The sequence below is a fragment of the Ranitomeya imitator genome, chromosome 7 (genome assembly GCF_032444005.1).
Source record: "Ranitomeya imitator isolate aRanImi1 chromosome 7, aRanImi1.pri, whole genome shotgun sequence".
Lineage (NCBI taxonomy): Eukaryota > Metazoa > Chordata > Amphibia > Anura > Dendrobatidae > Ranitomeya > Ranitomeya imitator.
Window position 1 is genome coordinate 136,564,415 of NC_091288.1, and position 15,829 is coordinate 136,580,243.

A 15,829-nucleotide genomic window follows, 5' to 3' on the forward strand; every position below is an offset into this window, starting at 1 on the left:
GTATTGAGAAAAACGGTTCACTTGTATGTTCTCAAAATGTTTTATCATTTCAGAATACCACTCGAGAAAATAAATAGGAAGAAATATATTTACCAGGACATTTGTTTCGGTGGTTGCTTTATGTCCGACGTTAGGTCACAAAGTTTTTCCTAAAAAGAAAGAAAAAAATTACTGAATTGCATCTTCATATCTGGCATAATTTCCGCAAAATCGTAAAAGTGGCGACCAATTGGCCACTATATCTAGTTAGTGCAGCTTTCCTCACACACTGCCCAGCACTTGTGCACATACAATGGCTGATGGTGGAAAAGCGTGTGACTTGACCATCAGCCTCCTCTATGCACCTTTCCTCACACACTGCCAAGCACTTATGACCATACAATGGCTGCTGGTGGAGAACATGTGACCTGACCACCAGCCTCTCCATTCAGCTTTCCTCTCACACTGTTCAGCACTTGTGCACACACAATGGCTGCTGGTGGAGGAGCGTGTGACCAGACCATCAGCCTCCTCCACGCAGCCCCATTAACATTCTGAATGCGATTATGACATAATAGTTCCTGTCCACTATGCAGGATATGAATATCTCTTAAAGTAATATTTTAACAATATTGTAAAATAATATATAAAACTACGTATACACAAAACCATTATGTATATAGTAAAATCTAGCTGGGTTTACTAAGGAGGAGAGCAGGAGGATGATGCGCTTTAAAACTGGTTGTCCGACCTGCATCATTCACAGCACACGAACAGGCCCCTCTCCCAAGGTACATACGTGCCAAGATGTGGGACGCACATCAATCAGACATTTATTGCATATCCTATTCATAGGACATAAATGTTTTAGGTGCAACAATATATGAATTTTTAGTCACCATTTTCTGAACGTCGCTGAATATCATGATGGGAATACTCTGTGAATTGGGATAACATTGCTGTTCATGTATGGACTTTTATACTATTATTGGCTTGTTCATATGTGCTAAACAGACATTTGTGGATCGTGCTACACTGTTCACATTTTTTTCATTTGCACATGCAGCTTTTAATAGTTACAATTTTTCAGCTACTAGAAAACAAGACTATTATTTAAGGAATTTATGATAAGGAATTCTGTAGTTACCTTCAGTGATGACGTTCCCAGCCATATGTAACCAGTATCTGTGAACACGGCCAGGTACTTGTAATGAAATGACACGGACATATGCAGGTAAGTGCCAGACAGAGGACTCAATCCAGGCAGGGTCTACAAAAAATGTGGCCAGTTAAGTTGTGTTCATATATCAAATCTGTACGCCTACTATAATACTCTACACACAGAGACATGGTCTGACAGTCTATATTAACTCTTTAATGACCTAGGAATTAATTGCTTTTGTATTTTCCTTTCCTTTTTCCAAGAGTCTTAACTTTATTATTTTTTGCCAACATAGATGTGTGAGGGTTTTTTTGGCAACACAAGCTGTGCTTTTGAATGGCTCGTGCTATAAACTGCACTACAGTATTGCAGTATATAGGAAACATCATGGTTTCCTATGGAGCTCTCCCTGCAGTTGAGCTTCACAGGAGATAGCTTCCATGGTAACCCATCCGTACCCCATGATTGTGTCACAGGGTCAGAAAGTAGCTGATGCATGCCTGCACTTGCAACCACTCCATTTAAAGGGACTCTGTCACCTGAATTTGGCGGGACTGGTTTTGGGTCATATGGGCGGAGTTTTCGGGTGTTTGATTCACCCTTTCCTTACCCGCTGGCTGCACTATTGGATTGAAGTTCATTCTCTGTCCTCCATAGTACACGCCTGCACAAGGTGCAATCTTGCCTTATGCAGGCATGTACTATGGAGGACAGATAATGAACTTCAATCCAATATTGCAGCCAGCATGCAGCCAGCGGGTAAGGAAAGGGTGAATCAAACACCCGAAAACTCCGCCCATATGACCCAAAACCAGTCCCGCCAAATTCAGGTGACAGGTTCCCTTTAAAAGTCCCTGTCAGATATTGACAGCAGCATCTAAATGGTTAAAAGCTGCTAGCTTGCAATATAGCTGGGATCTACCATGTGTGGAGGGAGCTCAGATCCTGAGCCTTCTCCACACTTGTGGACTCCTGCCCAGGACTTTTATTCACGTCCTAATGCAGGAAGGGTTGAATTGGATTTGGAAAAGGACAAGCCTCCTCAAAGTTTTATGAGAAGTACTATTCCACCATATAAAGAAAAGAAGCTTAGGTTTTGCAAGGCATATAAAATGTAGACTTTATTCTAGTGAATGAAAATTAGCAATAAGACACAGGCCCTTAAATTAAATTAACCCCTTCCTCTTTTCTTCCAACAGCCAAAGTATTGCAATATAGTAAAAATCACGATCATCTACACGCTTGTCTTTATAGGAGTACTGTAATGGTAGGCATGGGGGTCTTGAGAAGACCTCCAGCTGCCATAGCTGTACCATGCCATCGCATCACGAGGGGGCCAACAGAGATTTAGCATGGCACGCCCCCAGTTCACTTGTATTAAATGTCCCTGTCAGAGATTGACAGCAGTATTTAAGAGGTTAACAGCAGCTTTTCTAGTAGCATGTATCTATTCAAACAGCTTCAGTTACAGCCGATATAGATATTGTGGAGTTTTTTCAACTGGGCTACAATATGTCTAAGGCACAGACATGCAAATATACTTTTTTCTGTATTTGATTACTGAGGCCTAGTAGTTGGTCTCCCATTAGGAGCACTGTAGGGTTTAATGTGAAAGGAATCCAAAGACATTAGAAAGGACCTGAGCTATTTCGGTACAGAATATGGACACTATAGGGCATGACCATTAGAAATGGAAATGAATTTCTGAGCACCCCTAGACATAATGGAGAGCATGTGGGGTATACATGATGTAGTCTATGAAGTAACAGGTGAGTACTGTGGAGGGTTTTGATAACCATTTTGGCCAAAGCTACTTGGTGACTGTCTTCTAACTGACTTTCAAGGGCCCGTTCTACTCAAGAAGTTTGTATGGTGTATCAATTTTTGTGTTTCTTATACGTTTAGCTGTGCTTAAAGAAGGATTTTGTTGAGTTGCCATTTACATTTGATTTTTGTCATTTCCAATAATTGTAGTCTTCTTTCCAGTTACCATTCGGTTTGGGATTTTATATTTTTAGCCTCCAGAAAGCAACAAAAGAAAGATACTCTTATAAAAGGCTTAACAGCTAACCATGTCAATTTTTTCTCCCCATAGATTGGTTGTATGAGAAAAACTCTTGATTGCAGGGAAAGGATTTGTGACTTCGTCATGGATCCAGCTAGAAAGTGATTATATACAATAGGTTTGGAAACATGGAACCTGCCCAACATAACAATTCTATGATCATAGTATGTAAATACGGTTATGCCCAGAAAGACAAAAGTATTCTAGGAGTGATATATATTTTTTCTGGTTAGCCAATAAAAGTATATGCAAGCTTCCACAGCACAGAAGCTCTGATAGATTTGCAGAAAAAAATAAAAAAGCCTGATGAAGGACCCATCTGAGTGTCCACATTTTGAAAACCACACCCTTCTAGTGTGACCCACCTTAAACCGAGAGGTGATTCACAGATTTTTAGAACATTGGAATGTGAAATTAAAAAATCATTATTTTTCAACAAAAATGTTGCTTTAGCCTTAAATCTCTCATTTTCAAAAGGCTAATAGGCGAATGAGAATAAACTATTTGAGCCATTACAGATCAATGAAAAATGGAAAGTACACTGAGCACCTCCACAAGAATGACTAAGTGATACTGGAAGAAATTTAGACTGGAAAGGATAACGAGCCGAACATTGTGAATGAAAGTCGTTTCTGCGATAAAGCTTATGTCAAACAACAAAACGCCTATATGTAACAATATTCCAATACAGCTAATAAAGTCTTTTGAAGCAGCAGTTGGTATCATCACACGCCTGTGTCAACACACAGGTACAACTGGTAAATGGCCCAAAGACTGGACAAGATTCATGTTTATTCCTATTACAAAGACAGGAGATGCTACTGACTGTGGACACCATAGGACTATTGTGCTCAAGGCAGCAAAATACTACTGAAGATTTTACAAAAACTGTGTAGAAATTCACGCACTTTTGGCATCAGTGGAGGTACACACAGTAAAGTTCACTGTGAAAGTTCCTTGTTCACACAGGAAAGTTTATTACATAAAAAAGTTTATAAAATTTCGAGCAAAAGAATATAAACAGTCCTCCTATGGCATGAATGGAGCTCATATCAGAAGATACAGCGAATGCAACACAGAACACTTCCTAGACAATCCACACACTTTATCAATGGCTGAGGCTCACCAGCAACACAGTTCTACACCTGGTCAGCTGACAGTCTGACTAGCATACCAGAGGTGCAGGGGCGGACATTGACAGCTTGGGGCCACTGTTTAAGAAAAGTGTCTGGGGCCCCCTCTCCTTTAATGGCGACAAAGCTATATATACACATATCTTACATAGCCTCCTTTATTATGCATATTGTCGTCCCTTATTACACAGTGCCCTCTCTTATGTACAACTCCGTCCCTTACCTAACGGATTAGATAGCGCTGTTTTTATATTACATACCTTCCTCTCTTGTTAGATATATAATGCAATGACTATTTAATGAGGGACGGCACCAAATATAACTACAGAGGATAATAATAAGGGACGGTGTTATCTATATTACATATATATAAAAAATGAGAGTGTGTGTGTATCAGCAACACCCACTCCACTTAGCCCCAACAAATCACTAAGCATCTTTCATTTCACCACAGCTGTTTAAAAGAAGCTGAGCTGTGATTGGTTGCTATGAGCAACAGATTTCCCACTCCACAACATCTCAGCAGACACTGTCCGGGTGGGAGAAATCTGGCATGCCCAGGAACATAAGCTCCCAGCCATTTTCTAACCCCCCAGACATGACAGAAATGAATCACCCGCTCCTCTATTACTGCCGTGCTCTATTGTTACTGGCGTAGAAAATAGATCAGCGGCTGCACACAGAGCCGCATTGCCAGGTTACATAACAGCACATCTCCAGGAACTCCCTGCTCAACGCCACCCTGCTCGGGACTATGGGATGGAGCATATGTGTGATGGGTATATGGGCACGGGACTATGGGATGGAGGATGTGTATAATGGGTATATGGGCACGGGACTATGGGATGGAGAATACATATGATGGGTATATGGGCACAGGACTGTGGGATGGAGGATGGGTATATGGCCACAGGACTATGGGATGGAGGATGTATAGGATGGGTATATACCATCATACATATCCTCCATGGGGCTTTGGAATGGAGGATATGTATGATGGGTATATGGGCATGGGACTGTGGGATGAAGGATGTGTATAATGGGTATATTAGCATGGGACTATTGGATGGAGGATGTGTGATGGGTATATGGGAACTGGACTATGGGATGGAGGATGTATGATGGGTATATGGTCACTGGACTATGGGATGGAGGATAATCATTATAATTTGTTATAACTAACCACAGTTAGTTACTATGCCCGGGCAACGCCGGGCTCTTCAGCTAGTACATAATAAAAGTGGAAGCTATGTAACTAAGGACAGATGTCACGATCCATGTTTGGATCTGTGGCAGATATGGTTTCCCTCAGATTTAAACCTGTTTTCCTTTCTGGTCATTGGGGGGTTAATGCAGTTTTCTCCCCCCGGAGGCCGCTGTTGTTATTGCATTGCTGCTGGGTCAGCTGATGTTTGTGACCACTCCCACCATCCTTTATAAGGTCACCTGGTGCTTCAGCTGACTGTTGGTTATACAGGTCCTTTGGATACCAACCTTGCTGGAATAGGAGCTTGCTGAGTGCTGTTGTTCTACAGCTCAATACTTATTCCTGGTACCTTACTCTGCTGTGCGGTGCATTGCAGCAGAGAAAGCTAAGTGTGGTGTTATTGTTTCTTTGTCCCTTTGTAGTTTGTGCATTCACCTTTTGGCATCGTGTTCCCCTCACTCTCATATTGTTTATTCCTGTTGATTTGCTTTGTGGTGCTGTTTACACTGTTCACCCCCTGGGTGGGGGGTGGGGGTTTAGTTCAGGGTTTAACAGGAGACAGGGACAGGTCGGTGACTTGGGCCTCCCTACCTTCAAGGGTACCCCCAAGTTAAGGAAAGACAGGGCTTCCCCTAGCCTGAGGGGCAGTTCAGGGGCCCAGATTCCTCATCTTCTGTTTTCCTATTTCTGCCTCGTGACAACAGATCTATACATAAACAGTGAGTGCACTATATACTAAGGGGCCATGGTATACATAAGGCTACATTCCTGTATTCGTGTGCAGTGTCTCTGTGCTGCGCGCTTTTACAGATGCATTGAGAATGTCCTATTCCGATCCTCAAAATCGGATCAGAAGAGGCCATTCTCTGCCCCTTCACGGATCTCATTCTTAGATCCATGATGTGTGAATGGATCTATAAAACTTTGAGTCAGTGTGAAGTCTGATAAATAAAAAAATCTTGAAGCACACAGACATTTCACACAAATTTAAGAATGAATAATAAGGTATTTTACAGATAACATTATCATTCCAACTCATACAGAACAGATACAGAATAATATTTACATCCAGGAGCTTACCGCTGACGTCTCGTCTGATTAGAGTCGTTTTCTGCTGTTTCTTCTCCGTCTGGCCAGACCTTAATGTTAACATCTCCCAGCCATGACTCTGCTTGTCACAGATCATGGCAGCCATGAAAATAACAAGGTCACATATATTGTATACATACTTGTGTCTCCCCCCCCCCAAATACAGATATGTTCCCCCTTCATTAACCCCTTTCTGACATTAGACGTACTATCCCGTTGAGGTGGGGTGGGCCCCTATGACCACCGACGGGATAGTACGTCATATGCGATCGGCAGCGCTCACGGGTGGAACGCCGCCGATCGCGGCTGGGTGTCAGCTGTTTATCGCAGCTGACATCCAGCACTATGTGCCAGGAGCGGTCACGGACCACCCCCGGCACATTAACCCCTGGCACACCGCGATCAAAGATGATCGCGATGTGCCGGCGGTATAGGGAAGCTTCCCGCAGGGAGGGGGCTCCCTGCGGGCTTCCCTGAGCCCCCCGCAGCAACGCGATGTGATCGCGTTGCTGCGAGGGTCTTACCTCCCTCCCTGCCTGCTCCAGCCCCGGATCCAAGATGGCCGCGGATCCGGGTCCTGCAGGGAGGGAGGTGGCTTCACAGAGCCTGCTCAGAGCAGGCACTGTGAAGCCTGCACTGCTCTAAGTCAGATCGGTGATTTGACAGAATGCTGTGCAAACGGTCAGATCACCGATCTGTGATGTCCCCCCCTGGGACAAAGTAAAAAAAAATTTCCAAATGTGTAAAAAAAAAAAAAAAATATTTCTAAATAATGAAAAAAAAAATTATTATTCCCATAAATACATTTCTTTATCTAAATAAAAAAAAAAATAAAAGTACACATATTTAGCATCGCCGCGTCCGTAACGACCCAACCCATAAAACTGGCCCACTAGTTAACCCCTTCAGTAAACACCGTAAGAAAAAAAAAAAATGAGGCAAAAAACAACGCTTTATTATCATACCGCCGAACAAAAAGTGGAATAACATGCGATCAAAAAGACAGATATAAATAGCCATGGTACCGCTGAAAACGTCATCTTGTCCCGCAAAAAACGAGCCGCCATACAGCATCATCAGCAAAAAAATAAAAAAGTTATAGTCCTGAGAATAAAACGATGCAAAAATAATTATTTTTTCTGTAAAATAGTTTTTAATTGTATAAAAGCGCCAAAACATAAAAAAATGATATAAATGAGGTGACGCTGTAATCGTACTGACCCGAAGAATAAAACTGCTTTATTAATCTTACCAAACGCGGAACGGTATAAACGCCTCCCCCAAAAGAAATTCATGAATAGCTGGTTTTTGGTCATTCTGCCTCACAAAAATCGGAATAAAAAGCGATCAAAAAATGTCACGTGCCCGAAAATGTTACCAATAAAAACGTCAACTCGTCCCGCAAAAAAAAAGACCTCACATGACTCTGTGGACCAAAATATGGAAAAATTATAGCTCTCAAAATGTGGTAACACAAAAAATATTTTTTGCAATAAAAAGCGTCTTTCAGTGTGTGACAGCTGCCAATCATAAAAATCCGCTAAAAAACTCGCTATAAAAGTAAATCAAACCCCCCTTAATCACCCCCTTAGTTAGGGAAAAATAAAAAAAAATGTATTTATTTCCATTTTCCCATTAGGGCTAGGGTTAGGGCTAGAGTTAGGGTTAGGGCTAGGGTTAGGGCTAGGGTTGGGGCTACAGTTAGGGTTTAGATTACATTTACAGTTGGGAATAGGGTTGGGATTAGGGTTAGGGGTGTGTCAGGGTTAGAGGTGTGGATAGGGTTACTGTTGGGATTAGGGTTAGGGGTGTGTTTGGATTAGGGTTTCAGTTATAATTGGGGGGATTCCACTGTTTAGACACATCAGAGGCTCTCCAAACACGACATGGCGTCCGATCTCAATTCCAGCCAATTCTGCGTTGAAAAGTAAAACAGTGCTCCTTCCCTTCCGAGCTCTCCCGTGTGCCCAAACAGGAGTTTACCCCAACATATGGGGTATCAGCGTACTCAGGACAAATAGGACAACAACTTTTGGGGTCCAATTTCTCCTGTTACCTTTGGGAAAATACAAAACTGGGGGCTAAAAAATAATTTTTGTGGGAAAAAAAAAGATTTTTTATTTTCACGGCTCTGCGTTACAAACTGTAGTGAAACACTTGGGGGTTCAAAGCTCTAACACATCTAGATGAGTTCCTTAGGGTGTCTAGTTTCCAAAATGGTGTCACTTGTGGGGGGTATCTACTGTTTAGGTACATTAGGGGCTCTGCAAACGCAATGTGACACCTGCAGACCATTCCATCTAAGTCTGCATTCCAAATGGAGCTCCTTCCCTTCCGAGCCCTCCCATGCACCCAAACAATGGTTCCCCCCCACATATTGTGTATAATCGCACTCAGGACAAATTGGGCAACAAATTTTGGGGTCCAATTTCTCCTGTTATCCTCGGGAAAATACAAAACTGGGGGCTAAAAAAATAATTTTTGTGGGAAAAAATGTTTGTTTTATTTTTATGGCTCTGCATTATAAACTTCTGTGAAGCCCTTGGTGGGTCAAAGCGCTCAAAACACATCTAGATAAGTTCCTTAGGGGGTCTACTTTCCAAAATGGTGTCACTTGTGGGGGGTTTCAATGTTTAGGCACTTCAGTGGCTCTCCAAACGCAACATGGCGTCCCATCTCAATTCCTGTCAATTTTGCATTGAAAAGTCAAACGGCGCTCCTTTCCTTCCGAGCTCTCCCATGCGCCCAAACAGTGGTTTACCCCCACATATGGGGTATCAGCATACTCAGGACAAATTGTACAACAAATTTTGGGGTCCAATTTCTTCTCTTACCCTTGGGAAAATAAAACATTGGGGGCAAAAAGATAATTTTTGTGAAAAAATATGATTTTTTATTTTTACGGTTCTGCATTATAAACTTCTGTGAAGGACTTGGTGGGTCAAAGTGCTCACCACACCTCTAGATTAGTTCCTTAGGGGGCCTACTTTCCAAAATGGTGTCACTTGTGGGGGGTTTCAATGTTTAGGCACATCAGTGGCTCTCCAAACGCAACATGGCGTCCCATCTCGATTCCAGTCAATTTTGAATTGAAAAGTCAAATGGCGCTCCTTCGCTTCCGAGCTCTGTCATGCGCCCAAACAGTGGTTTACCCCCACATATGGGGTATCGGTGTACTCAGGACAAATTGTACAACAACTTTTGGGGTCAATTTTCTCCTCTTACCCTTGGTAAAATAAAACAAATTGGAGCTGAAGTAAATTTTTTGTGAAAAAAAGTTAAATGTTCATTTTTATTTAAACATTCCAAAAATTTCTGTGAAGCACCAGAAGGGTTAATAAACTTCTTGAATATGGTTTTGAGCACCATGAGGGGTGCAGTTTTTTAGAATAGTGTCACACTTGGGTATTTTCTATCATATAGACCCCTCAAAATGACTTCAAATGAGATGTGGTCCCTAAAAAAAAATGGTGTTGTAAAAATGAGAAATTGCTGGTCAACTTTTAACCCTTATAGCTCCCTAACAAAAAAAAAAATTTGGTTCCAAAATTGTGCTGCTGTAAAGTAGACATGTGGAAATATTACTTATTAAGTATTTTGTGTGACATATCTCTGTGATTTAATTGCATAAAAATTCAAAGTTGGAAAATTGCGAACTTTTCATAATTTTCGCCAAATTTCCGTTTTTTTCACAAATAAACGCAGGTACTATCAAAGAATTTTTACCACTATCATGAAGTACAATATGTCACGAGAAAACAATGTCAGAATCACTGGGATCCGTTGAAGCGTTCCAGAGTTATAACCTCATAAAGGGACAGTGGTCAGAATTGTAAAAATTGGCCCGGTCATTAACGTGCAAACCACCCTTGGGGGTAAAGGGGTTAATATACTAGTGAACACCCACCATTAAAAATATAAAGTGATAAGCAGCACTGTTCCCTTCATTCATTATCATTTCTGTCACCCAATAATATAAATTACTCAGTCTGTGACACTCTCCAATTAACAGTAAGGCTATGTGCACATGGAAAATACGCAAGTACAAGCAATGTGAATGAGATCCTTGAAGTCTCATGGTTGCTTATTTTTTCTTTGCAGATTAAAATCTACATAATGCCAGTTCTTGCAGCTTATTTCACCCATACTAATAAGTGGGGGGGAAATAAGCAACAAAAGCATGTCAAAAACGTGGCCAAAAAAAGATGAATTTTTCGTAGTGTTCTTCCTGCCAACACATTAGGATATGCAACAGAATTTTCTGCTACAAATACTGAACATGTGCACATAGCCTTAGTGCCTGTCCTGTGTCCCCTTACATTCATTATAAATCCTTGATAGCATCATAATGAATTTGGGGATGGGAGAAGACACAATCAGGTACTAAGCATTCTCCGCCACCTCTTAATTACAAGGCCCTGACAGCGTCTTCTCCCACCTTTCAATTCATTATAAAGGGTCCTATGCACCTTACTGCCTCTTCTCCTACTCCCCAATAAATTTTAAGTCCCCGATAGCATCACACTGAATTGTGAGATGGAAAAGAACGCTATCAGGAACTTGGCACCCACCTCCACCACCCAATTCATTTTCTATCCATATTTAACATCCTAATCCCCCTCCTCCTGTTAATAAGTGCATTAACAGTCCCCCTTCTTTCCTTCCCAATCCCCCACATCCATCATTGCCTTCTTCCCGCATCCCATCATTGCCTTCTCCCCACCTCCATCATTGCCCTCTCCACCATCCCCTAATGCAGCGGTCCCCAACCTTTTTGACCTAGAGAGCCACATTCAGCACTGAGAGAGGGTCGCGAGCCACATTCAGGTCATGACAGGGGGTCACGAGCAACATTCTGCTCCTGTCTCCCTCAACGTAGTGTCAACCAAAGCCCCCATTACGGATATAATGATAACCGAAGCTTTTCCACAGAAATCACTGCAAATCAGTGCACTGAGATCCAAGGGTTACCAAAATGCTCCAATTCATTATTCTCCCATCAAGGACTCCGTACACACTGTCGCATTCAGGTTAAAGAACCGTCACTACCTTTTAATATCATCCCCTATACCTAAAACATCTCTAAACTCCTAAATCCAGTATATGTGCATCCAGATTTGCTCTTCTGTGCAGGGTTACTCATAAATTCACCATTTTCAGATGTACTCTTCATACCCGTTTGCTAGACCTGGAGCTAATGCACCAAGCTGGCAGACAGTCGAGAGCCACAATTCATGGGACCGCAAGCCACATGTGGCTCCCGAGCTACAGGTTGGGGACCCCTGCCCTAATGTATTGTTACAAAAAAAAACACACACACCACTCACCTCTCCACACGTTCCCCCCGTAGCATCGTCGCCGGTAGCTTTCTCTCTGATACAGACTGAATGCTGACGTCTGTATGTCCACCCCTGCAGAGGTGTTTCCACCATTATTCCTGGCATCTATCGAACAGCTCAGCTGCCAGGCCTAAATTGGAGCTATGAGAGCAAAAAGTCCCACCCAGCTGCTCCTAAAACCCGGACCCAAAATCTGGGCTCATTAACCCCTTCATGACCAGAGACTTTTTCAGTTTTGCATTTTCGTTCCCCTTTTTCCCAGAGCAACAACTTTTTTATTTTTCTGTCAATTAGCCATGTGAGGGCTTATTTTTTTGTGGGACGAGTTGTACTTTTGAATGACACCATTTGTTTTATCATGTCAAGTACTAGAAAACGGAAAAAAACTAGGTGCGGTGAAATTTAAAAAAAATGCAATCCCATGCTTGTATTTTGCTTGCATTTTTTACTAGGTTCACTAAATGCTAAAACTGACAGTAGTGTATCATTCAGATCATTCGTCAAACTCAATCTGACAGGTGGACACGCCCCTATCAAAGTGTATCAAAGTGTGTAACCCCTCCCCTCCCCTGTCTGACAGCTGGTAGCCAGCTGTCCCTGAGTCTGGCTGACTTTCCCCTTTTGATATAGTTTGATATACTTTAATTTGCTGCAGTTTGATATTATCAGAGTATTTGATACAGCGATTCTCACTTTCTATCATATCAATTAGATTCTCATTTTATATGAAGTTGTTATGAGTTTGCTGCAGTTATCAGAGCAATGTATTTTATTTGACAGCCACAACGGTCAAACAGGCCATAATGATAGTGTATCTGCAGCATGTTATTTGGAAATAAAGAACACATTATAAGGTAGCAATGCCTCAGAGATCTAAACCACTACTAATTTAAAACATTTACTGTCACAGGCCGACAGACAAAAAAACAGACGGTCATTTAACACAGACAGAATAAGACAGAGTAGCTAATTGTTAGCACATGTAAGGTAACAAAGGGGGAAACGCATTTTAAGTTAGCTGTAACTAATTTAAAATATTTACTGTCACAGGCCGACAGACAAAAAAACAGACGGTCATTTAACACAGACAGAATAAGACCTGGGGTAACACATTTTAAGTTAGCTGTAACTAATTTAAAATTTTTACTGTCACATGCCACCCTGACAAAAAAAAACAGACGGTCAATGGTATAATTCTCAGTATTATGAAAAATTGACAGTCATTGTCTGAGTTTTGACTTCCCCTTTTGATATAGTTTGATATTGTTTGATACAGTTTGATATTATCCCTGGTATTTCTTTTATATTAGATTTTCTTAATTTGTTTTATTTTATATCCTATTAGACTTGCATATTATATGTATGCTGCTGTAGCTGCTATGAGTATCAGTGCATTGTGTTTTATTCGTGTTTTTATAACACACCATGCCATTTACTAAAAAAGTTTAAAATATATTTTACTGTGTGCCAAGATAAATACATCTCAAAAACATTTCAATACTATAAAAATTCTTACAGAATATAAAAAGTAAAAGCATTAAATAGTACAATGAACATACACCACCACACTTCAAATAGTATCACAAGTACAATTAACATACATCATCACATAGCATCTGCTGTGTAGATACAGAACGTGTCTCACTGCTAGAAATTTTTTGCAGAAGCAGTGTATTTCTTTTTTATATTTTTTAGATTTTCATATGTAGTTGTTGTGCGATTACATAGGCTCTGTTCATGAATACTTATGTCCATGTGATATTTCAGTTTTTCTTTTTAATAAATTTGCAAAAAATTCTACATTTCAATTTTGTTCAGTCATGATTGAGTCTGCATTTTCCTGCTGACAGTCCATAATGCACCGTTTGTGGTTATGTTATCTCAGCTAAACAGAGTGCAGTGCTTAATAGTGTAACATAGTATAATTCGCAATATTATGAAAAATGACAGATTTTTATATGTAGTTGTACACCATATAACTAATATCTGTTCACATGTATACTTAATCGGGCACTCGGCACCTTAATCCTGGACCATTGTGTATATACTTTCATTTTATTTAATAGACCTTTTTGCATGAGATTCTACGTTGATTCAATGGTACATAGTAAGCATATTGCTGCATAAATATTTGTTTATTTTCATATATAGCTTTTACGGCTGACACATTGTGTAAATATTTTTTACATGTATTCTGTTGAAATGTATTTAATGGGCTATATATTATACCACATATTGAGTGGGGAATTTATACAGGGGGGGCATATTAATTATACACTGGGATTTACTTTTGGAAACTTACAAATTCATTGGGAATTTTTAGTCCGTTAATGCTTATGCAAATTCATTGGAAATTATAAATTTATTATATTAACAATAGGCACTCGTATTGATAAAACTTTACCTCAGCCACAATGACCCATGTAATTTTTGCGGAATTAAAAATTATACAGTTTTCATATTTTTGGTGTTTACTTCCATGAGAAATTATTGGGTGTATTGATATTGGAAGCGCCAGCTATCTAGGCCCAGTATTTTTGATAGCTCAAAAGTGCGCTTGTACCCGATACGGAGCTTTTGATATTATCCTCACGTATTTGTTTTATATTAGATTTTCTTAATTTGTTTTATTTTATATCCTATTAGACTTGCATATTATATGTATGCTGCTGTAGCTGGTATGAGAATCTGTGCATTGTGTTTTATTCATGTTTTATAACACTATGCCATTTTATATATTTTATATCCTAGTCATGGTTTATAACACACCATGCCGTTTTATATAATTATATCCTAGGATTCTCATTTTTACACGTGGATTATAACGCCAGTCTCATTATATGGGCACATTATGTATGTGGCCAAAGACACGCTATTGTAAAAAGTTTAAAAGATATTTTACTGTGTGCAAGATAGTCTTAGTTACTCACCGGTTAACGGTGTTTTTCGGAGTCCATGACAGCACTACGGAGGGAGGGGATCCGCCCTTCAGGAACAGGAAACCTACAGATACATAAGGGCGGCACCTCTCCCCACGCATCAGTTGGTTTACAGAGCATAAGAGGACCACCAAGGTTAATAGCATACACAATAAACAATAATACAATATTAACTATTCACTACCCGTGAATTATATATAAATAAAGGAAGAGGTGTACACCCAGAACTTTAAGAAGACGGGAGGGTATGTACAGGTGCTGTCATGGACTCCGAAAAACACCGTTAACCGGTGAGTAACTAAGACTTTATTCGGTCGTCCATGACAGCACTACGGAGAGAATTACAGAGAGTAACTAACTAGGGAGGGACTACAGCTTGCAGCACCCTTACACCAAAAGAGAGGTCAGAGGAGGCACCCAGGTTCAATCTATAATGGTTATAGAAAGTGTTTGGAGAAGACCAAGTAGCAGCCTTACAAATCTGGTCGATCGACACCTCCAATCTTTCCGCCCACGAAGCCGCCATAGCTCTAGTGGAATGCGCTTTAAGACCTTCAGGCGCCGGCTTGCCCTTTGAGATATAAGCCAGCGAGATAGCCTCCCTGATCCATCTAGCTAGAGTAGACTTCGATGCTCTATGCCCTTTCCTACTACCCTGATAGGACACGAATAAGGCATTATCTAACTTCCAGGAATCAGTTACCGCTAGATACTGCAGGATACATCTTCTTACATCTAAGGTGTGTAACTTCCTCTCCTTATCGTTGGTAGGACTGGGGAGGAAAGACGGAAGGACTATTTCCTGTGTTCTGTGGAAACTGGACACTACCTTAGGGAGATATGCTGGATCAGGGGATAGTATCACTCTATCATCCCTAAGCTGCATGTAAGGGGGAACCCTGGATAATGCTTGGAT

General features: G+C 40.8%; 1 protein-coding gene across 1 annotated transcript in view; it reads right to left on the reverse strand.

Annotated features, from left to right (window-relative positions):
• The window catches only part of VPS16 (VPS16 core subunit of CORVET and HOPS complexes), a 412,925-nt gene that overhangs the window by 254,926 nt on the left and 142,170 nt on the right, over positions 1-15,829 (reverse strand). The window contains exons 7-8 of the mRNA XM_069733839.1: positions 1,127-1,249; positions 94-149 (exon numbers count right to left, since the gene is read on the reverse strand). Coding sequence (XP_069589940.1) covers positions 94-149; positions 1,127-1,249 — 179 coding nt within the window. The remainder of the gene's footprint in view (positions 1-93; positions 150-1,126; positions 1,250-15,829) is intronic.